General features: G+C 32.9%; 3 protein-coding genes across 5 annotated transcripts in view; 2 read left to right on the top strand and 1 right to left on the bottom strand.

Annotated features, from left to right (window-relative positions):
• The window catches only part of LOC106666648 (trichohyalin), a 158903-nt gene extending 158479 nt beyond the window's left edge, over positions 1-424 (top strand). The window contains exon 17 of the mRNA XM_024226269.1: positions 346-424. Within this exon, the coding sequence (XP_024082037.1) occupies positions 346-381 (36 nt within the window). The 3' untranslated portion in view covers positions 382-424. The remainder of the gene's footprint in view (positions 1-345) is intronic.
• An 8618-nt stretch (positions 425-9042) lies between these two features.
• Positions 9043-12796, bottom strand: LOC106666658 (putative Dol-P-Glc:Glc(2)Man(9)GlcNAc(2)-PP-Dol alpha-1,2-glucosyltransferase). Of its 3 annotated transcripts, none has more exons than XM_014394001.2 (5): positions 11187-12400; positions 10498-10671; positions 10273-10441; positions 10075-10205; positions 9043-9969 (listed from the first exon to the last, which is right to left on the bottom strand). In XM_014394001.2, exons 1-5 carry the CDS (start codon positions 11196-11198, stop codon positions 9244-9246), a joined length of 1212 nt encoding a protein of 403 aa, XP_014249487.1. In that variant the 5' UTR covers positions 11199-12400; the 3' UTR covers positions 9043-9243. The 3 variants fall into 3 exon arrangements, with proteins under 3 accessions (XP_014249487.1, XP_014249488.1, XP_014249485.1); XM_014394002.2 differs by lacking the exon at positions 11187-12400 and adding an exon at positions 12414-12796 and having other exon boundaries at positions 9044-9969; XM_014393999.2 differs by lacking the exon at positions 11187-12400 and adding an exon at positions 12475-12794 and having other exon boundaries at positions 9045-9969.
• Positions 12797-15270: 2474 nt separating this feature from the next.
• On the top strand, positions 15271-23722 carry LOC106666635 (basigin). Its single transcript, XM_014393967.2, has 7 exons — positions 15271-15524; positions 20730-20847; positions 20923-21092; positions 21182-21301; positions 21515-21715; positions 23388-23523; positions 23586-23722. Exons 1-7 carry the CDS (start codon positions 15467-15469, stop codon positions 23632-23634), a joined length of 852 nt encoding a protein of 283 aa, XP_014249453.1. The 5' UTR covers positions 15271-15466; the 3' UTR covers positions 23635-23722.
• The last annotated feature ends 325 nt before the right edge of the window (positions 23723-24047 follow it).

Raw genomic sequence — 24047 nt, 5'->3', positions numbered from 1 at the left:
TTGAAAAGAAACTAGAGTGCAAAAATTATTGCACAAGTAAGTGATAGATTCTATTTCTATGTACATTGAAGTACAAACTAACTACTAAGTTTTATTTATTAAATCCATTATATTTTGTAGTCCGATTGACCAAATAACTTCTTTCAATTAATTAATCTTTATGTAAGGTATTGGTTGAATGAAAGTTTTATTTATTATTTTTATTGCAATAAAAATAATTTTATTCAGTGGTTGTTTTGTAATTTATGATATATAATTAATTAAAAAATTACTAATACAATGTCTTCTCATATCCTATTTTTTCCTTGACCTTCCTTTGAAAATTTTTTTTATATCAACATGAAGGCTGGTCCTGCTGGCTTCTTAAAAAGTTTTTTTTAAGTTTATATATTTATGTAAATACTAACGAATTATGTATATAAATCTTTCAAAAAGCTTCATTAACTAGAATTTAATTTATTCAACTTTTGTTCATTTTATTATTTCTCATTATTTATAATTATTATTCAAATCTTGCTTATATCAGACCACACCTGTACAAAAAGTTCCTACTTTATTTTTTAAATTGTATGGATCCCCCACCCTTTTTTCTATTATTCTAGATGACAAAAACAATTTAACTGACATTCTGAAGGATGGCATATCAATGAGGTATTTATTATTATTTCTATTAATCACTTTAAACAAAATTACTTTCACTATTTACATAAATAATTAATTTTAAAAAATTTATTGCAAATTTATTAATTGAAATTTTAGTTAACAAAAGAAAATTTTTGTAAATTTGTTGCCCCAATGGCAAGGCCTGAATGCAAATCCAAGCAGCTCTTGGCGTTACTACCAATGAAGTAGCTGCCTTTTGTTTCACCTGGTTGCTCTTGTAAACAGCTCATATAAATTCTAGTTTATAGTTAATTTTAATAGTTGCCCCACACTCAGTCTTAGAGCCATCAGTATATTAATTTTTGACAAATCTGAAATTTTCACCAAACATCCACAGAATCTTATTCACCTGAAGCTTTAATTGTTGCTTTTTATTCGGATATCCAAGCCTGTGAATTGTGTCTCAAGCTTCTCTCAGGAGAAAAATATGTAGATTCAGGGCATCCAAGGCAGATCCTGACTAATGTCTTCACTCAACCACCATTCCATAGGTTATAAATTATAGTTAACCGCTGTCAATAACTAGGGACATCTTTAAATTTAGTCCCAGAAAAACTTCTAATGGTGATTTTCATTCATTTTGAAATTCTATTTATTTGCTGATTCCAAAAAAAGTCTTTGGCAATGATGGCACCAAGATATTTCACTTGGGGGCAAATCTCTGAAGCCCTCTTAGTGTCCTTTTCTTGATAAAAGGAACCACAATGGTTTTATAGCAGTTTATTGATAATCATAATTAAATATGATTAGGTTATACAATTATTATTAGAGGTTATAAAATTATTAAAGTTAACTTTGTATTAATAACTTAAACTTTTAACCTAGTCTAAATATGTTTACAGCTTATTATTAGACTGTAAAAAATATTTTTTTATACAAATTAACTGTGGATAAATCCTAAGTTATGCATTTTATTTATGCATAAAGAACAGCTTTTTTCAACTCTTCCAGGGTGTTATGACCTAGGTTTCGCCATCGTACTTGTCGCTTAAGTTGGTCCCATATGTGTTAATCGGGTTCAAATCTGAACTTTGAGCAGGTCACACCAAGCACTCAATTCCAACCTCATTCAGGTAGTCATCCACAATAAGTATTCTATGGGGCCTAGCATTATCCTGCATTAGGAAGAATCTCTTACTGTCGTAGGGGCAAATGGCACTACATGTTCTTCAATCATGTCTTGTAAGTACCCTGTGAAGTTAGAGATCTTTCTCGTACAACCAATTCAATACAGGCGACCATGGAATGCCACCTGAGGAACCATGCCTTGGGGCATTCCTTTCTCTTTAGCGTCTCAATATGAAATCACGCCTATACGAAGATTTCACGTCATTTCTCACCTCATCTGTAAAGAGAACTTGTCGTCAATCTTCCATTGTCCATTTCACATGTTCCCGTGCAAATTGAAGCCTGGTCATTTTCTGAGCTGTAAGAAAACCTGTAAGAAGAGGTCCAGGCGCTGGGCCCTGAGATTTTTTTCATTGAGCCTTCTTCTTATAGTCCTGGAGTAAATCAGAACATTTTTTCAGACTTGTCTTTTCAGATTTCTTATCTTATTTCCCATAATGTTGCGGTTTGACAGAGCCTGATGATGGATCAATCTATTGTCTCTCTCTCTCTCCTCTAAAGACCTAGGTTGACGTTGTCCTGACCTTCTAGTGTGAAGCCCTGTTTCTCTGAAACACTAAAGAACCCTTCCTATTGTTGAGAAATTTATACTCAATCTTCTGGCGACTGTGCTGTATCCTTCCTCTAATAATGTTATACTATCATGCTCACTCATCGAGCCATTGAAAAAGGTTTAAGAATAAGAATAATATGAAATCAACAAAGGAAAAAAATTAACTGAAAGGATCTTTTGGCATAGCAGAATGGAAGGGCATAATGCTTCTTTGTGTGCAAATCAAATTAATCGGTACAAAAGTAACCAAAGGAAGCAAACAAAGCATTATTTGCTGTTATTTTATTTAGACTACGATAGCTCCTAATTACTTGTAACTAATGTTGAAAAATAATAGGTTTAATTTTAAACTAAATAAATTGAGTGGTGCGTTCAATTTGTCCATCAGTGTATTATAATTGTATATGAAAAATTATGGATAAGGTAAATTTGAAAAAAATAAAAACACTTGGTTCCTTCATCATGCTTTGGAGGAATGTCCTGCATCAGGCTTTGAAACTATTTTTAATGATTTACACAATTATCAAATGGTTGTACAATTGTAAGTAAGTAGATGTTTATATCGCATGAAAACTTGTTGAAGAAACTGAGTGTTTTCCCCCTGATTTGTTTATACGCAATTGAAATGATTTATTACTTGCCATTTGCTGGGTTTCAACAAATTTCCAATGTAAAATCACAGTTTAAGTGAATTAATATTTTCAGTCCAGGATCAATATTATTCTTAAATATTTGTGTCCATCAAGAAATAAAATGTACACTTTTATTGTTTTTTATCCTGTCATATCAAAATTTCATTAATTTATTTTATTCAGTTCCAGAATTGGTGTAAATTATCATCCCAACGGCTACTCGAAAACAATCATTTTTTCAAGATGTCAAAACAAAGTACACGTATCCACTTTAAAAAGACGATGTTGATTTTGATTGATTTTGGTTATCTGATAAAAGTCATAAATATATTTTTAACTATATACAAAAGCTGTAAGTTGAAATTATGATTAATTATTTAAGCTATTGTATTAATAGTTTAATTATGTAATATAAGGAACATTAAGTCAATATCTATGTTTGGTGATGGTGTAAGCAATACGTTTATTATTATTGTTGTAATACCTTATAGTATATTGTCTTAAATATTAATCACGTTCTATATATTACTAATGTCGACAATAACTAAATCGATAACCATTATATTGTTATCTACATTGGTTTTGATGCTTGTTTTGATAAAACATGTCTATAATATTAGGTTCGAACAAATGGTTAGGAAAACTATTTTAGTTTTTCTATTATTTAGAATGAACGATTGTTTGAAAAATAAATTATAATTATATCTTTAATTCATTCAAGAAATAATCAACAACAAGAACAAACACAACTTATCATCAAAAATTCCATTGCACCCAAAATAAAATATTTATCAATAATATATCAAAGAAAATTTACTTAAAGACACTGTATACCTCATTTTTCCATAACGTAACAGTTTTATAAAAAGCATTATAATTATTGAAATTAAATTTGACTTGTAAATATATTCCTAACGAAACATGATGTAATCGTGACAAAATACATATGGATAACAAGAAGGAATAGGACATACTAACCAGCTAATTCTTTTAACTGACAAGAAATAATATTATATAAACTCTTAAATTGTTCATTTTATCATTATTCATCAAAAAGTTTTATAGACGCAATGCCATGCAAACTAATGTGCAGTCGCATATTGTAAGCAATAATATATATAACACATCACACCCCCTTTTTTTTTCTAATTTGGAAAATTATTCTTTGTTCAAAGAAATGTAGCTAATAATTTCCTTAAAGTCGGATCATTTACCTAAAAGATTTTTGTGCTGCATTTTGGATTATATCAGTATATTAAGACTAATGGGGATTTAATACATTTTGGATTTTAGCCTACTAGTTTATGTTTAGCGACAATTTTTTTGTGTTCTTGCACGTTTGTGTGTGTTTTGTATATCCGTATGAATTATTTTTCTGTATTCAAATACAATTTTAGTTTTATTAACACTAAACAATATATTAGTTGCCAATATATTACTTTAATGGGTTTAAACGATTGTCTCTTCATTGGCATTTATTTCAACCAATTACATTAATAAAAGGTAGAGGAAAGCAATTATTTATGATATATATTATACTATAGTTTTTAATAATGCACATCTACACATAAAATGATAATTTTCACTCAGTGATCAAAGTTTTTTTTTGTTTTTTGCCGGCAGACAGCTAGGTCTTTTATTCCCTTATTACATCATGAGGCACTTATAGACCACAAAACACCCTAGGGTTAGATAATCAACTTAAAATATATATTTCTTTTTAAAAATAGGAAAGCTTTCAACATATAAGACTTTAGTGGCAAATTTAGAAATAATAAACATGTTGGTTCATAGTTGGGAAGGGAGAGAAATAAATGAACAATTTTAGATATAAAAATAGAAAATACTAGTTTTAATCGATATTTGGATTTTATTATTATTATATAATGTACTCTTAAGAGAGAAATAGTCAATGGTTAGAAAATGATTGTTGTGTTAAGATATATCTATTCTTAAATGAAAGTTGAACAAAGTAATTGTACAACGGCAAGTTGAAAAAATTGATTAAAATAAAATAATTGTTATCTATTACAATTTTTATTGATGTCATTTTTGTAGGTACTTGTTGAGCAGAGCAAGTGTTAGTAATTTACATAGATTTACTGAATTTGTAAAAATCATCCTTTAAGTTATCTTTTTAAAAACACTTAAAATTTATTAATAATAAATTAGTACTGCAAATTTTTATATTGTTCTACAAATCTGTTTTAATAGGTTAATTTTCACGATAATTTTTAAAGTAATGATGCATAACTTACATAAAATTTATTTTAACAAAAAAAATTAACTTATAATTTTTACATGGTATTGGATCACAAGCTAAATAATCTTATTATTTTGCTATTTTATAATTTAAAAATTAGTAGCTTTTAAAAAAGAGTAAAAGGATTTGATCAGATAGAGGAAAATTGCATGTGTTTTCATAACTCCAAGGCAGTTGTTCCTTTGGTCATATATCCGTTACAGATTTTACTTATGAATGAATACACTGTACAACACCTGCAAGAATTATTAAGAAATGACAGCAATACGATAATTTCGAAGTTTGCTTTTTCCCCAAAGATTTTTATGGTTTAGGCATTGGATTTTCTCAATTGGACCAACAACCACTGGTAATTAATTAATCCAGATGAATTTTTGTGTGTGTTCTTGTACATGTGCATTTGACAAAACCACCTAGTACTGTTATTGCATATGGATCATTTGTTTTGTTCGTAATGTAAGTTTGTAGTCCTTAGAAACAGTTAAAGTTTAATTTGATTAAGTATTAAAAACATTAAGAAAATCATTTGAGTGAAACTAGAGTATTAAAAAATATGTGTGTGTATGCGTTATTCTGTTATCATATGAATTTATAATATTTACTGTAATGCTTATAAAAAAGAGTGTCAGTTTATTCATTTGGCCCTAAAGTAAAAATTAATTTGCTAATTTTCTTTTATAATTTAATAAAATGCTAAATGTACAATGTTAAACATAAAATTACTGCTTGATATAACCCGAAGATAAATGTTTTGCCATTTATTTGCATGTATCGACAAATAGCTTGGTAAAAATAGAAAATGTTTGAATAAATACTTGTTATCTGTAGAAGTATAATAATAATATTGTTAAAAAGGCTACAAAACGCCATTATTTGTTGTTACAATAAAATAATGCATTTACTGAGTGTTTAAGTGTGAATTTCTTAGCTTAAATATATAGAAGAGTTGGATTGAATAAAAAAAATAAATAAAAAAGAATCAGTGCATATAATTGTGCACTTGGTTTTGTTAAAAATTGTTAGATGTATTTAAATGTGTGTGAACAATGGTGAACGATACCCTTATATATAGATGGTATCCATTTATTTAACTCTCAATATTAAAATACTAACTGGTAAAGAAAATAAATGTAAATTAAAAAAAGAAAGAAGAAGAAAATGTACAAACAATTGTTTTGTTTTCTTATTAATAAAACTTAATGGATAAGTCGTTTCTCTGATAAATTAATTTTTGTATATGTATGACTGTTCTTGATTAGAATTGTTACATATCAATGCTCTGAAAATACAGAAATACAATGAAAAATTGCCATTTAAAAAAATCTTGACAATAGAACATCATGTTCATTTAACAATTAGTAACAAACTATAATTACAATTGATGTTTTATCATTCATGACAAAATATTATAAAATAATTAAATCTTTAAAATAGAATTTTTAGACAGTCAAATAATTTTAAAGTTTAATTGTTTTAATTGTTTCTAATAATTGTGAGAGTTTACTTAAGATAGTAAAAGTGTCATGTGAGAAAATTATAACACAATATGAATAATCTACAATAGTAAATGTTCCATTGTAAAATTAAATCGTGAATTAGTAAACAAAAAATGACTAGTCCATTACCACATTTTTATTAAGTAGTTAACTATTGTTTTTCACTTATAGGCACAAAATATATCTACTCTGGTAGAATTGTTTTAAACGTCACATCTGGAATAATAATTTGTCTCAAATTATCAATAATTGGCATGATAAAAATGTCAGTAGGTTCTTATCATTCTTATTGGTGAATATAATTTTCCACAAAAATAAAAATTACATCCCTTCCCCCTAATAAAAGGTAACATGTAATTTGACTTTTCTTTTGTTATTGTGTGTGTGTATTTATAAGAAGTAGTTACAATTCTCAGTGTCATAATTAATGAGCACAAATAAAATTTAAAAAATTATAGTATAAATTACAAAGCGCCCTTAATAAATATTATATATTGAGTATAATATTTCACATTTGCAATTAATCATGCTTATATTAATCAAGTAATATATATTGAAATGCTAATTATTCCCAAATGAAGTGTATTGCAAACTGATTATAAATGAAGCACACTCTGCCCATTTTGTTGTAATGGACTAAATATTATTTAAATTGCATATATCATAGATTAGAAATTTGAATATTTAAAAAAAATGTGAGTGTGGCTAAAAGTATATGTCCATAGGAAAGTGCTTAATAAATTGTATTATAATGGTAATTATATCTCAGTATTAAATTATGATTGTTTTATTGGAATAAATTCAGTAATTTAATTTTTTTCAATGCTTTCAATTTAAGAATAATCAATGAGGGCAAATCACCTTTTGCTATAAATCACATATTCACTTATATCCTCTAAATATTTGATTAGATATGCATTAATTGTGAATAAAATAATATATATTATATGTTGCAATTATGTTCTATGTACAACACAAAAGACAAGAGAATGTGAGAATGTTGCATTTGGCTGAGTGCCTTTTGTTCTTTTGAATTTACATGTCCATCAACATACAAACATGGTTTTTAAACAATAAATTTACCCATTAATTCAACAGCTTGTTATAATTTAAATTTTCTGTAGAAATTTCCTTACAATAAACATGAGCTTTAAACAAATATGTGTTTTGTTTTTAAATCAAATTTGGTATTATTCATTTTTTTGTGCAGAGAAGCTCCCACATGTCAAGAGAACTGTCGATGAGCGACTCCCAAGGATCTGACTTGAGAAGAAAGGACATCTTCACATGATTAAGGATAGGCCTTGCAACATCGCTGCAGATACCTTACTTTTGGGCCAAAGCTTGTGTCCAGCAAGTTTGCTGTGTTTGAAACAATGCGTGTATTTCTTGGCATGATTGTGTTGTGTGAGAGAGCCAATAGGACAATATTGTTGAGTACCCCATCGACCCTCAATTAGGTTATAAAGGGGGGAGGAATATCAAGTACTCCAGTTGAAAAACCATGGATCCCAACCTCGGTGGCTGGACGGATAAGATTGAGGTCAGACCTTTTCTGTCCTTGCACACCGTGACCATTATTGGTCTATTGTACGATCTCCATTATTATCTAGAGCTTTTTATCAGATCACAAAGCTTTGTTGAGGATTCCAGGATTCCTGTGTGTATCTTTCAGGCCTTGGCTTTTTCTCTCCCAGTAGTAGGAATGTCAGCCTACAAAAGCCTTCGCACCAACTCTCCATGTTAGTGTTTCCTGAAATATTTGCTTGTATCTCCTGCTTCGAGTTTATTAGGCGCTACGTATGCCTCCACAACCTGCAGTGTCCCGTCAGCAGTCCTATCACTCTAGGTTTAACAATTCCTCCGTTAATTTCTACAATGGTTCTTTGATGAACTGTTTCCTCTGTTGTGGGATACATTCCTTTTCGAAGAACTTATTTTTAACCTTTTGCCTGATGGGTCTACATTTTGGAAATTTGGTATGAGACAAAAGGCTTCAGGGCTGATAGGTGTCATGATCAAAATTTCCTTGGCTTCGACATCACTGAAGATGGTAGACACCGAAACTGCTGTCCAGATATGTGTACAATTAGAATTTTTACGCAAAGGAGTGCCAAAAATACAAACAGGTTTAATTCACTACAATCACTGCATATCTTTTTTTTTCAGTAGTTCAATATCAAATTGTCTTATTTATATAGAGATGATTTTATTGAATGTATACCACCTTCAGAAGAAATACATTATTGTAGTTAAGATTAGGTAAAATTTGCATATAGAAAAAAACACCATAAATATAACCAACATATATATTTAAATATTTTTAACATTAACTAATATCACATTTTTTAACTTCATCACAAAAGTAGTCCCAATTATTTGGAATTACATTAAAAGTCTCATCAATATAGTAGAGGAATCATTATTATAAAATAAAGCCTCGTTTATTAGAAAGAAGAAAAAAGAATATCATATGACAACAAAAATTGAATTTCATTGTCAAATAAGTTACCAAATTAACCGTTGTGGTTCTTTAAAATCGACCCAGTAAATTTCTTTTGTAACGAATATATATAAAAAGACTGTATTAATCACAATTATGGCCAGACTTTCAATAGCCAGTTGCCACCATTCGTCTTTTAAGATTTGCAATCTTAAAAATACAAATGGCAATATATAGTATCGAAAGTCCAGCAGTTTTTGTGGGATTATTAACAATCCCATAGAAAAATAGTAGGCGTATTTCCATGGATAAAAATTTATAATCGATTCAATGGAATACAGTCCAAACATAAACAAGGGGACAAAGACGAAAGGCGCTTTACTGCTCACTGCACAATAGAACCTCCATAGGTAAAAACTGTAATGCCTGTTATCTGACAGTAAGTACAAATGCGCCATAGTGTTTACATGGACAATTAAAGAAATTACACCTAAACAAAGAACAGAGAGGAAAACATTCCTTTTTAAAGCAGCGATAAAACATTTAATTTTACTGAAGAACAGACTCGGTTTGAAAACTAAGACAAACACTGCAAAATAAAAAATCTGGCATAAATGAATTACAGGTTCGTGAGCAGTCCTGTCACCCACGACGATTCCTCGATTCCAAGCGAGAAAAACTAGAAATAGCAAGCATACAAAAAAATAGCCAATTATATTTGAAAATAGAATTTCCAATCTATCGTATATTTTTTCTTTCTTCACTAAATAATCAACTGCTTTTAGCAATCCCTGGAAAAAAAAATAACAGTTATACTCAGTTTTTCTTGAAAATATATGTGCGCTTATAAACATCAATGCTATTACATCCAGTAAAATAAATAAGGATCATCTTACCTGATTTAATATTATATTTAAATAGCGACGGACAAATGGAATATCAATAGCCATGTAGTCTATAACATGTGCCACCATAAGAAATCCAACCCATGCTACATTCGTTTGTCTTACAGTGATGCTTAAAAACCCTGTCCAAAACATTAAAATTATGAAAAGATACATTGTTACAATAATTGTAATAAATTTCATACATACCGAACATGGCAGATAGCCAGTACTTTTTGTTTAGGCTGCATGAGTATGCTGCCAAAACGAACAATGTTGATACGCTTTCAGTGTAGTAAAGGAAATTGAAAAAGTACATCACTGGAAAAAAGGCTGTATTTATTGTATTCCAAGTAACAAAACTATTTTTCTTTGGTACCTGAAAGAAGGAAAAAACTAGTGAATAGTTATATAGAAATATTTATTATTACATACCTTCCTGGAAGTGCAGAGACAAGAAAAGATATTGTGGATTAGGCAAAAGTTTAAGTAAGAGATCATTATATTTGTCAGTCGTAGAAAGAAGACGGTACAAGGAATACCAAAAACCGTATGCAATGCCATAGACAAAATATACAATCCTGGTAGAGTTGTTATTTTTGGATCCCACTGCAAAAACAAATTGTATTGTAAATTATGACTGAATTAAACCATAAAACATATTGACAGCATGAATAGAAACCATTCAACTGTTTATTTTTATTGTGCTCATTGACTATACAGCTTGAAACTACTAGTTTTAAATTAAGCAAGAACCATAGAAAGTTCATTACAGAAAGTTCAGCACTAAAAGCCCAATGGAGAGTAAGTGTTTAACAAGATTCATAATCCATGAGAACCATTTACTTATTACAGTTTCCCAAGTCAATATTTCCTTTTTATCCAATAATACAACATATGTACTACTATGGTCATAACTTTTATCAGGATAACATAAGTGTTTTTGGACACCATTTTTTTGCATCTCCATTTTTGTATCATTACAAAATCATGCACATAATTTGGGTTAGGTAGATTAGGTAGTGTAGGATTACGAATGAATTAGGTTTAGGGTTATGATTAGTGTTAGGTTTAGGGTTAGGATTAGTGAGGTTAAGCTTAGAAAGAATCGGCTTCTTTGAGACCTTGCAGACCATGACCAATATTGGTCTATTCTAATCTTCATCATTATCTACAGCTTTTTATCAGATCCCAATCCTTGTCAAAAACATGTGTATTCTTCTGGTCTGGGCTTTTCTGCTCCAGGAGTAGGAATCTCAGTCTGCACACGTTGCACCAGCAGAGGACATGTTCCACCTTCTTCCCGGCCACATCTGCACATGCCTGATTCTGTTGATCCGAGTTTATATGCCTCTGGAGTCTGCTGTGTCCAATCAGCAGTCCTCCAATTATTCAAGCCTTTATATACCCTAGGTTAATAGTTCTGCCATTAGTCTCTGCGATGGTCTTTTGGTGAACTTTTTCGCTTTTGTCCAAAAATATAATCTCATTGAACATCTTAATTTTAACCACTGTCTGAGAGATTTACATTTTTGGCAATTCAGTAGCTGCAAAAGTGTTCAGAGCGTGTAGGTGTCTTCATCTAACTTTCCTTGGACAGTTTACCGGCTTTCCCATTGCCCCTCTGCTATAAGAAACCTGTTGGAAAGGGTTCTCTTATGTATTCTTCAGGCCTTAGCTTTTCATCTCCCATGAGTAGGAATCTCAGCCTGCATAAGCCTTCATACCAACAGAGGATATAATATGCTGTATTTTCTTCTTCCTGAGAATATCTGCACTGGCTTGTTTATGCGGAGTCTGCAGTGTCCAGTTAACAGACTGTTATTCTAGTCCTAATACATCCTAGATTTAGTTAGTTCTACCGTTAGTTTCTGTCAATTTGACCAATGGGATCTAGGTTATGTTAGAATTTACCAGCCATACATGGACGTTTCAGTGCAGTACAAATCAAGCAAAATTTCATATAAACCATGGTCTGATCATTGAATATTTTAAAAATATTTATCATAGTGTCAACAACTTTATGAAAACATCATGTTTTCATTTGTTCTGGAATATTTTATTGCCAGAACCATTCAAAAACATTTCAGGGAAGCCAAGTAAAATTTTAAAAAAATCCATAAAATGTTAATTATCTCAACAATAGTTGAGTTTTGGATGCTTTGTGGGAACTTTTTGTTAAACATGTAACTCATATTCTTCAAACACAATGATGTACTCGTATATTGTGCAATGCCTGGGACCTTTTTTTGCATACTTGCATTGCTTATGTGTGGCATACGTTTAGTTCATATTTAAAAAACAAATAATAATAATACAACACATAAAATATTAAAAGCCGGTGTTTATACCAGCTTTTGGGCAGAGGGCCAAATGAAATGGAGTAATAAGAGGCGTTTTTATGGCACTGACGTGGGTAAAATTGTGGTTGCAGTACTGCAGGGCCTGGCGGACATGGAAAAATTCGTCGATGTAAGGGGTCGGCAAACAGCGTTGGACGAGGGAGAACACAAAGACGTTTCCAAGAGAGTAACAAGTCAAAGCAGTCAACAACCCAGCCTTTGAATAGGCCATTTTTGACCGACAGTCTTCAATTAGACGATCAACAGATGATAAAACGGAGACCGACTTGACGAATAAACAAAACAAGTGAGGCGAAGCCAGTGGACACTCTATCCACATCACATGACACACGTACGAAATGTCAATGGATCGGTCATGAACGAGCGATACTGTGCAAGGACGGGTGCGTCGGTCAGAAACGAGCGATACTGTGCGAGGGCGGGTGAGTCGGTCATGAACGAACTATACTGTGTAAGAACGAGTGAGTCGGTTTGGAACGAATGTCGCATTGGCGGCAAAAAAAAAATACTTTTGAAAAATATATGTAAACTTTTTCCACAAGAATATAATTTATTAAATTCACTAATTTCGTGGTCCGCTTGACCAATTAATATATTACAATTACAATTAATTAAGGTTTTTAGTTGAGATGAAAAAAAGTTAATGGCACGAGAAAAATGGCAAAAGGAGGGAAACTCGTAAGGTGGGGTTGAGATGGGGAGTTGATGTCCGAGTGGATCGAGGTCACGATAGCTCAGGTGGTAGAGCAGCGGCGTATCTAGCCGAAGATCGTGGGTTCGAATCCCTCTCGTGCCATTAACTTTTTTTCATCTCAACTAAAAACCTTAATTAATTGTAATGTTTAATTGGTCAAGCGGACCACGAAATTAGTGAATATTACAATTAATTAAGGTTTTTAGTTGAGATAAAGCAGCGGCGTATTAAGCCGAAGATCGTGGGTTCTAATCCCGCTCGTGCTATTGACTTTTTTATCTCAACTAAAAACCTTAATTAATTGTAATATAATTTATATTTAGTTTATAAATTATTCAGAAATCGTGAGATGCGGTCTGGTGTGATGTAGGTTTCAGAAAAACATTTTCTTTATCCTGCCAACGTTCCGATCTTTATTGAGATCATCTTCAGGGCCTGGGATTTACATTGTTTAAATTTAAAAAATACACGTAGGATGTGGAAAAAATGAATTTATACAATGCAAAATATATTTTTTATATTCAATCAAAGTATTTCTACTCACTCAAAGCGTTTGTCTTCTGTGTAATTGTGCCATTCTTGCGTGTCGTGTTGAGAGTGCCAGTGAGATGTATACAAATGCCTTATATAGTGAGATGCCTTTAGGTGGCCATTCACGATCACTAAAATGGAACCGCGCCAAGCCGAACAGCTCCATTTCGACTTTGGAGTGCCTGAAATTTGAGGGGGCATTCACGACCGCTCCATGGCCAGTCGCTCCGAACGTCAACCAGTGAATTACCTTCTCAAAATGGATGACGATCTCTTGTGCTACTCTTCAGTTTATTTACATATTAAAAGCAAAAAATCGAAGAGGAAATGGTGTAAGAAGTGGCTCCTGAACAGAAGCCGTAATACCCACATCAATTTGATTAAATATCTTTCCCTTGAACCCGCTGATTGGAGGAACTATTTAAGGATGGATGAAACGTCTTATTTAGTGTTCTATTGACCAAAGTACTTCTTTCAATTATTTAATCTTTTTTGTAAGGTTTTGGTTGAAATGAAAAAGCTAGTGCCACGAGCGGGATCTGAATCCATGGCCTTCGGCTAAATACGCCGCTGCTCTATCACTTGAGCTATCGTGACTTCGATCCTCTCCGACACCAAAAAATGGCAAAAAGAGAGAAAATTCGAAAGGTTGTAGGTTGAGATGGTGCCCGAGTGTATCGAACTATTGAAATCACGATAGCTCAAGTGGTTAGCGCAGCGGCGTATTTAGCCGAACGTCGTGGATTCGAATCCCCTCGTGAAACTATTTTTTCATTTCAACCAAAACTTACATAAAAAAAAAAGATTAACGTCTTATTTATATTTACTCCAGCTTGTTCCCCCTTGATTAGAAATCAAAAGACAGTCATGAGAGAAATCATCACTGCATGAAAGGTTGGCAACCACATTACGATTTCTCGCTACAGGGATGAACTACAAAGAATTTAAGTTCTCTACTACGATTTCTGATCATTGTTAGGGGTTATCAATACCGCATCTCTCATTGCATTTGTATCCTTTGTTTTAAAAACGTCGACCAACTGGCTGAGGATCGAATTTCTTTTATTTCTATCGTGGTAATATAATTATTGTCCACCACTTTCATAAACATGGTAAACTTTCATACAATTCAATCACCTCAACAATAAAATCTCGATTGGATGTCATTACCAATAAAGAATAAACGTTTTTGACTTTTTGAGAATGTACGACGGAGATGTTTGCTCAGTGACAGGAAGACGGAGACTGCTCCAAAAAAACAAGGGTTTTCCCATTCACGACCAGGCCAGCGCGCCAAAATCCCCACCCTCCACGCCAGGTTTTCCCATTCACGAACGCGCCATGCCGTCGTCGCGCCGTAGATATTTTGAGTGGCGCGATGGAGTTTGGACCGGTCGAATATTCGAAATTCGACACAGCCGGGCACGCCAGTTCAGTTTTGCCATTGACGTGGTTTTTGGAACGGCGTCGCTCCATTTGGACTGCTAGGAGCGATCGTGAATGGCCACCAAAATCTTCAGGTGGCAGAATAAGTCCGTGTACGTCATGGATTTCGAAAATGAACTGTTTTCCGCCTTGCAAATCACGTCTCCTTCCTTTTATTGCGTCACGCCGTCCTTGACGTTCGTCATTGCGGCCCGCCCGACCGAAGACCCTTCGTCTACTTCATTATTTTCAGGACTGCCTGATGGTTGATGGTTGAAGTTCACCTGATAATCCGTTCATCATTTTCTCTGCCGTTTTAGCCCATCGGAGACAGCCTCCGCCCACTTCCTCACAGTTTAACATTTCTTCGGTTTAATTACATTTTTATGCGATGTCGTCTTTAATCCTGTTTTTGTGTACAGTTTGCATATCGCACATCTCAGCCGTAGGTAAGCAGCCCAATTTGTACATTCTGCACAAGATTGATTTTGTTCTGTGTCTTAAATTTCCAACGTTCTTCACATTTTTTTAATTTAAGCTAGATTTCGACACCAGTGATTGTCTCCTTTCAGCTTATTATTGCTAAAGAAATGATCTTTAGTCAATTTATGTCAAAAAAGCAGTCTTATTGAAATCTAGTGAAAAAAACATTCAAACAATTTAACTTTCTTTAGTAATAATGGGAAATGAAAGGCATCTTTCAGATAAACATTGACAACAAGTAAATATGTGTCATTCTATTTTCTGCCACATATTTTTAGTTTTCAATAAAAAGTTGTCAATGGCTACAAAAGTGGCTTATGTTGACATCACCACTTTATACTTGACTTGTACAGGGTGTTCGGCTACCGTATTACAAACTTTGCCAATAGATTCTGTATTCAAAGAGGAACCAAAAAGTTCTAATTAACTATTGTCCGAATCTCAACAGTTTAGGAGTTATTCCACTTTTTCTGATTTTTTAAGATTTCACGACCTTGCTTCAAATAAACAATGATAACTCCAAAACTAAAAGGTTTTGGACAAATCCGTTGTTACCATTGAAAACTAAGTTAATTTTCTTCATCAAACATAATTACTTTGTTCAAAGATGAAGAAATTGATGAAGGAAAAGAAAAAACCGTGGTTGAAGGATTGGTAAGGTGGAAAGATTAACAATAATAAAAAATAAAACGGGAATTTTGAATGAATTGAAGTAAGGTCGCGAAATCTGAACAAATCAGAAAAAGTGGAATAACCGAAAGATGTGATCAATACTAAATTGTAAACCTTCGTGAAATAAGCGTTTTGGTAGCGAGGACTTCGAGCTTTTTTTTTTTTTTTTTCAAAGTTGAAAAACTTACAATGGTGATTCTAAACTACTATTTACAAACCTAGAGACCAGCAAATTTCAGAAAACTTACTCCATTTAATTTTTTTTTTAGTGGTGCAATTGCTTTTTTTTTTAATTACTTTGTTCAAAGGAAAAACCGTGGTTGAAGGATTGGTAAGGTGGAAAGATTAACAATAATAAAAAATAAAACGGAAATTTTGAATGAATTGAAGCAAGGTCGTGAAATCTGAACAAATCAGAAAAAGTGGAATAACCGAAACTGCTGAGATTCAGACCATAGTTAATTAGGACTTTTCGGTTCCTTTTTGAATGTACAATCTATGGGCAAAGTTTGCAACACGAGTACCCGAACACCCTGTATACTCAACCGTATAGGATTTCTTTTGATGCTTGTGGAAAGAACAGCAATTATTTATAAAATAGTACTTCTGTCTGCAGTCATTTGGTTGTACTCACCGATTGTCACAGGTGAACAACTGAAAAACCTTTGTATAAAAAATCAACCATCACCACCGGCTGTCTATCTCAGAAGTTCCCGGCATGGCTCTCTACAATCCCCCATATAAGCAGTTTTCATTTTAGAGTCAATACTGGGTGTTGGTCTGTGAGTAAGTGAACTTATGCTGAACCGGCATTGGGTCGCGAGTGAAATCAACCCAATCAGTGCTAGTTCAGCAGGTTTTCTTTTTATTTTACACAATCCTTTAATATATGTAATGCCCTATGTAAAATTTAAAGACTGAAAACAGTATGAAAAATAGTTGATATTTTGTTGATTGAGGTGGTTTTGCGGTGGAACTCCATCATTTGGGGACACAATTTTAAAAGTTCCACTTGTTGATCAACTAAATAAACTTTTTATATATAAAGTTTTAGTGTTTAAGTATTGTGTAAAAATCAGTATAATAGGCTATCAATGGTCACAGAATGAAAAAACTCTTTCCCAAGTGAATAAAATACTGCTGGAGCTAGGGGGCTGCAATGGCCTAGTAGTTAGGGTGTCCGAATCGCATTTGCTAGACTAGCAGTTCTGGGTTTGAACCCTGGCACAGCCCATGTATTTTTATTGAGAATATTATGAAAAAAGTATTCTAAAGTGGTTTGACCCCTTTGTCCTCAACATCCAAAGGGTACTACGACTTCAGTCCTCCTATAAGACAGGAATAACCTCACTTTTAGGGGGCCGAGTGGTTAGGGGGTCCAGCTCGTATTTGCCACATTAGCAATCCTGGGTTCGGATTTTGGCTAGCCTATGGCTTTTGAATTGAGAACAGTATGAAAAAGTATTGAAATATGGTTTGGCCCCCTTGTCCAATTCCTGAGATTTTGCAAAGTCTTGGTTTATTTTCATTCATTTATGGCAAATCAAGCCAAGTATGACCTTTCATAGCACCATAGGACAATTCCAAACCTTTTAAATTCTTTTTTATTGTACTTTTTTTTAAACAACCACAAATAATATGCAAAAAATTTAATAGTTGTCTTTACACAGAATCTCTTATCTTATAATTTCATAATATTAACTATCATTTAACAATCCAAAAGTTTGATTTCTGTGTGGTGATTAGTGACCGTTAGTCGATGATATTCAGAAATCGTGAGATAAGGTCTGGTGTAGTTTGATTTTATTGTCTACGTAGATACGATTTTCAAATATACTTTTAAAACCACTTAAAAATTTTAATGTATTTTTAAAAATAAAATAAGACATACTTATGAATAATTAATTTATTACTTTGTACATATTTTACAAAGATAAGTTCCTGATAGAAATTCTTGTCATACCCATTCGAAAAACTTTTTAAAAACGTACACTGCTTTGAACTGAAAGAAACTTTCATTCTCTTCCCAGTTTCGAGTCGATTATTTTTTTCTGGATGTCATTGTGCCTGGGCAGATATCGAGACCTTGAAGAAACTGATAGACACTCATCGCCTAGAGTTGTATCAAAAACCTTATAAACCTATTAAATAGAAGTTTGGGCACTTTTGCAAATGGATTAATTGGTGTCCAATTCTCCTTGACATTTCACACTGACACACCCCTTTGATTTGTAGTTATTATGTAATACATTCTTTACCGGGGGTTCCCATTGTCATTTAGAGAGAAAAAAAATACCCTGCACAAAATGCAAGAATATATTTTCTTGCACATTTGTCTTATACAATTACAGATAATATGAAAAAACCATATGTATATTCATATTGTCAATATTACATTATGTAAACCCTCCTTAAACCTTAAAAAAATATAAGCCATGTCAATTTTTTAATTATTTCATTAGTGCAGAATTTAATTATTTGATTTATTAACTTTATTACCAAATGGTAGGAAAAGATAATGATTTTCATTGAATTTCACAGAGATAAAAGTGAAATGTACTAAATCAAAATTTAAAAAAATACAGGCAATCAATCAGATTAGTAGGCGACAGCTGATTATTTGTGACATAAAAAAAGGTAATGCTATGGGGGGAATAAAAAAAAACCACTTTAATTGTATTTGTTCGGTTGCATTGTTCCTTTCACAGTGGAACATTTTATCAAAAACCTGTGAAATTTGTAAATTCATGAACAAATTGCCAAATTTGATAAAGAATATATTTTTTTATGGAATAAAGATCCTACCAAGTTCCTGCTACTTAGCAATTCAGGAACAATTAAAAACTTGTATGATTTCCGGTCAATTATCCAGGCAGAAGAAGAGACAGCGGAACACATCCTCTGCTAGTGTGAAGAGGTTTCAGGCAAACAGGGTTCTGGAGATGCCTATTGACCCCAAAATTCAGATTTGAATCTTTCTTTTCATTCTTTACAAATTCAATTTTGAATTTCATTATGGCTCACTACTAAAATGATTTTAAAATGTTTGCACAGTAGATCTATCTACCTAATGGATCTTGGGATGATATGTCCAACCTATTCTCAACCCACCTTCAACAAACCTTTCTCCCTCGTCCTGTGCAAATAACAGTACCTTAAAATGCCACAACTATCTTCAAATTTTTCAAGATATCAGAGGTCACATTTCATATTCACAAATCCTCAAGCAAGAAATCCTCCAAACATGATCTCATAAACAATTAATTCTCCAGAGCCTCCTCAAGAAGGCAGTAGTTTTTCTTAAATTAAAGTATACAACTCAATTGTTCTCTTTCCTTTTCAATGTAAATACTCTATTATCATTCTCATACCTAAACCTCACAAACCCATCAGCAATGGATTTATAAGATAAAACTGATTGGTCGTCCCACAGGGGGGGGAGCATTGTCAGACCATCCTGTAAGCAATTTATTGTTGGCCTATCAATACATTCGAACACACCCTGTCAACCTTTGTTGATGGTACAACAGTATTATATGTAGATCCGAATCACATACTAGCCACAACCAATATCTAGGAACACCTCGAGTTCATCGAAGATTTGTGCAATCTTAAAAAAATAGCTGATGGAATACAAGGATAAATGCTCCCAAATCATATTAAAACAAATTGCTCTAGACTATAAGCCAGTGACAAGGAATTACCATCATCCACACAAACAGTGGAATCCCTGTACAAGACTGAAGCGACAAGAACTGTCTTAGACAAGTAAGAAGACTGCTATGAACAAAATTTGACATAACGAAGCACAACTGTGGGATATGATCAAGCCATCCAATAAACTACACAAGCATTCCAATTAAAAGTCTTCAGGAGAATTATCCAAGCTCCCTACTATGTCTCTAACCTCACCACAATAACCTCAACATTTACTTCATTTAAGATTTGATCCATTCTGCTTCCTGAAGTCCCACACTAAACTAACCATTCATCAAACCCTAATCCTTCCATTCAACCCTCTACTGTCCCTCATCTCCAGGATTTGAGCAACATTGGCCCAGAGACCCATTCGCCATCCTAATTGGGGGTGACAATTATCCCTTTCAGAAGAAACGTTGATTTTCTTTAGTTTGTCATAGTAAAACATTACTTCTTGATGTGTTGAAGTTGAGATCATTTCCAATCAAAAGCCTTCAGAAGAATTCTCCAAGCTCCCTACCACGTCTCTAACCTCACTACAATCGCCTCAACATTTCCTTCATTCAAGACAATCCATTCCTTTTCCTGAAGTTCCACACTAACCTTTTGTCACATTCTAGCCCTTCCATTTAAGCCCTCTTTTTATTTCACATCCCCAGAATCGGGACACTGTTGGCCCAGAAAGCTAATCATCTCTCAATTAATTTTGGGTGACAATTACCCCTGTCAGAATAAATGTTGATTTTTTTGTCATTATTAATCTTATTGTTAGTATAACATTAATTCTTGATATGTTGTAGAAATTGAGTTAAAACCAGTAACTGATAGCGCCAATTATAAAGTGTTTGACTACAAGCTCACAAACACTTTAAAATGCAATGCCTCAGCCCCTCTGACAGCAGATTTAGCCATAAAATGGTATATTTTTATTAATCTATTTATATTTATGAAATAATTGTTCAATGAAATTAATGTATTTTATTACTGTTAAAGGAAAAAAAATGACATAATGGTTGAACCCAGTGAAGGAAAGTTAGATATAAAACCTAATGGCCAACTCGTTATACACCGAACTGTTGAGGATGATATGGGTATATATGCATGTGTACTAGAAAATACAACTAGTAAACAGCATATTAAATCTGCTGAAATTATTGCTATTGGTAAGTACAAATACTTTAAAGAAACTAAACCTATGTTTTAGTTAACACCTCTAACACAATTTACATATATATTTATATTTCAATTCCAGGCAAACCGACAGCCAAGATTCTGCAGAAAATGCCCCAAGGCGCATTTATAGAAGGTCAGAAAATTTCTCTTGAATGTATAGCACAAGGGAATCCGGCACCAAAAATGGAATGGCGATTTGGTATGTTGAACTTACTTCTATTTCCTATATTTTTTCTCCTCGCTTTATACTGCCATCATAACTATACGATGATTTATTTATGCGCTTATATATCATCAAAAAATTGTTGAAATAATTGACAAAATCATACACGATAAAGTTTTTACTTATGAAAGCCTTGTTTTTCAAGCTTCACTTCCAACTGAAGAATTTTGTTTCGTTCTTTTATTTCAGGAAATGAAACATTCCCAAGTGACACAACATCCACAAAATCTGACAGGATTAAAGTGAGCCAAGGAAGTCCCTTTGTACTGAATTTGCAAATCGATGAAGCTGATATGTCAGACCGTGGTGAATACATTTGTAGAGTTTGGAATCAAGCAAGCGACATATTAAATCTTACCATTGAAACTTCGATGTTTGTCAGAGTAAAAGGTATATATTTTTTTTTAAAACTAAGATCACAAACTATGACACTTTTTTAACACTTATTTAAATTATCACTACAAGGCATATTCTCGTGAGCCAAGTTTTTTCTTAAGTTGGTGAACAAAAGTTGGACGAAATCTTTTGTGAGAACTTTCGGTTCAACNCTTCATAAAAAAAGTGGCGTGCTCTGAAATCTGCTCTGAAAATGATTTCTTTTTATGATCACCATAATTTCTTAATATAATTCAGAAAATTATAGTAAACGACCACAGCAGTACACCATCAAAGTCACCATAACTTCACTAATTTTGTGGTCTGCTTGACCAATTAATATATTACATTTAATTAAGGTTTGTAGTTGAGATAAAAAAGTCAATGGCATGAGCGGGATTCGAACCCACTTGAAAAATGGCAAAAAGGAGGGAAAATTCAAAAGGTGCGGTTGAGATGGGAAGTTGGTGTCCGAGTGGATCGAGGTCACGATAGCTCAAGTGGTAGAGCAGCGGCGTATCAAGCTGAAGATCGTGGGTTCAAATCCCGCTCGTGCCATTGACTTTTTTATCTCAACTAAAAACCTTAATTAATCACCATAACCTTTTTTGTGTGCATTTGGCACTTCATCCTTGTTCAACCAGTGACCTGTACACCTTCCGTTATCGTATAGAATCCATTTCTCACCACACATGATGATTTGATCAAGAAATGGATCATTTTGGTGGTGCAACAGAAGAGACATGCAAATTTCAAAGCGTCGAGTTCTTTTGGGTTTGGTTAGTTTGTGCAGTACCCACTTGTCGAGCTTCTTTACCGTACCAATTTGCTCCAGATGGCGAGCAATGGTTGACTGGTTCCCGCAATTTCTCGTGTTGTCTTATGTGAATTTTCTTCAATCAACCTTTTGATTTGGTTTTTGATGTTTCGACCTTTATTCAGATCATCTTCAGGGCCTGGGTAAATTACAAAACATGTTGATTGGAAAAATACAATTTAAGATGTAAATATAAATTTTGAACCAAGTATTTCATACTCACATAAAATGTGGTGCTATTCTTGTGGTGTCGTATTGGTTTTGTGTGAAAGTGTTGTGAAACATGATTTTGTATTCTGCTGTTTTTATATAATGGTGACACGGGGAATGCGGTAAATCTGGGAAATTTTCTTTGATCATATGTGGTTTTATTTAGCTCAGATTTTGTTTTTTGTTTTAACTGATATGTAAAGACACTCCCAAAATACAGAAAAACATTTTTTTTTTTTAATAAAAAAATTTTTAAAAGTCAAATTGAAACATGGCCTTCACAGTAACATTGGCAATTCAGTACTAAAGGCCTGTAACACTGATTCGGTTCCAAAAATACTTAAGCACCCTACAATAAGCTTAAAAAAGCTGGGGTTTTCTAGAAGAGGTTCCACGACCCTATGGGGAAGGGTTAGGTGTGTTGTTCCAGAATGACGGCATAACAAACATGTTGAAAGACCAACAAAATGAGCCTGTTATGCTATGAATACGTTGCAATCAAATAGATAAAATGTCAAGTAGTTATTATTGCTAAGTCCAATTTAAAATATATCTGTGTACTTTTTATTTATTAGTAAGCTGTTAGTAACATTTTTGTTATTTCTTATTAAGCTTTTGTAAATATTCACTCTTAAGTAAATTTTTCCTAATAATTTTCAGATAAATTAGCAGCGTTGTGGCCGTTTATTGGCATCTGTGCCGAAGTCATCGTACTATGTGCCATTATTTTAGTTTATGAACGAAATCGTATGAAGTCCGAGTTAGAAGAAAGTGATACAGACATCAGCCCAGAACAGTAAATATACTGTTGTCTTGTAGCCTTGTGTGACAGTTTTATTGACCAAAACTTTGTTGCAGGAAAAATACACCAGACCATGGAAAGGAAGCGGTTCGACAAAGGAAATGAAATGTGATATTTTATTCAATAAGTATTACATCTAGTGTGATTTAAACACATATAGTCAAGTACTAACAAAGATGGCATAGACCCAAAATAGTCGATTCATTTTATGATCCCCAGTTTACGAATAAGATAAGGCGGTATTTAAATTTAAGCTTTAAGGCAAAAGGCAGTTTGAACAATGGAAAAAGAAGCCCACTCATTTTCTCAGAATACGTTGGTTGCGATAAACAATCTTGATTGTTTCAAGCAATAAAAATAAATTAAATAACTTCACCACATTGACAATGTACATCATGAGATTCAAATGTCGCATTTCGATAATTTGCGTCAGCCAGTTTTAAAACGAAATTTCATGCGATTGAAATTTTGTTTTGAATGCAGGAACAAAGTAGAATTTTCTCGTTATTTTTTTTTTT

This window comes from Cimex lectularius, unplaced genomic scaffold, assembly GCF_000648675.2.
Source record: "Cimex lectularius strain Harlan isolate CLEC.00 unplaced genomic scaffold, Clec_2.1 scaffold117, whole genome shotgun sequence".
NCBI classification, from domain to species: Eukaryota; Metazoa; Arthropoda; class Insecta; order Hemiptera; family Cimicidae; genus Cimex; species Cimex lectularius.
Note: the sequence above shows the minus strand (reverse complement) of the source record. Positions and strands in the feature narration are given on the sequence as shown.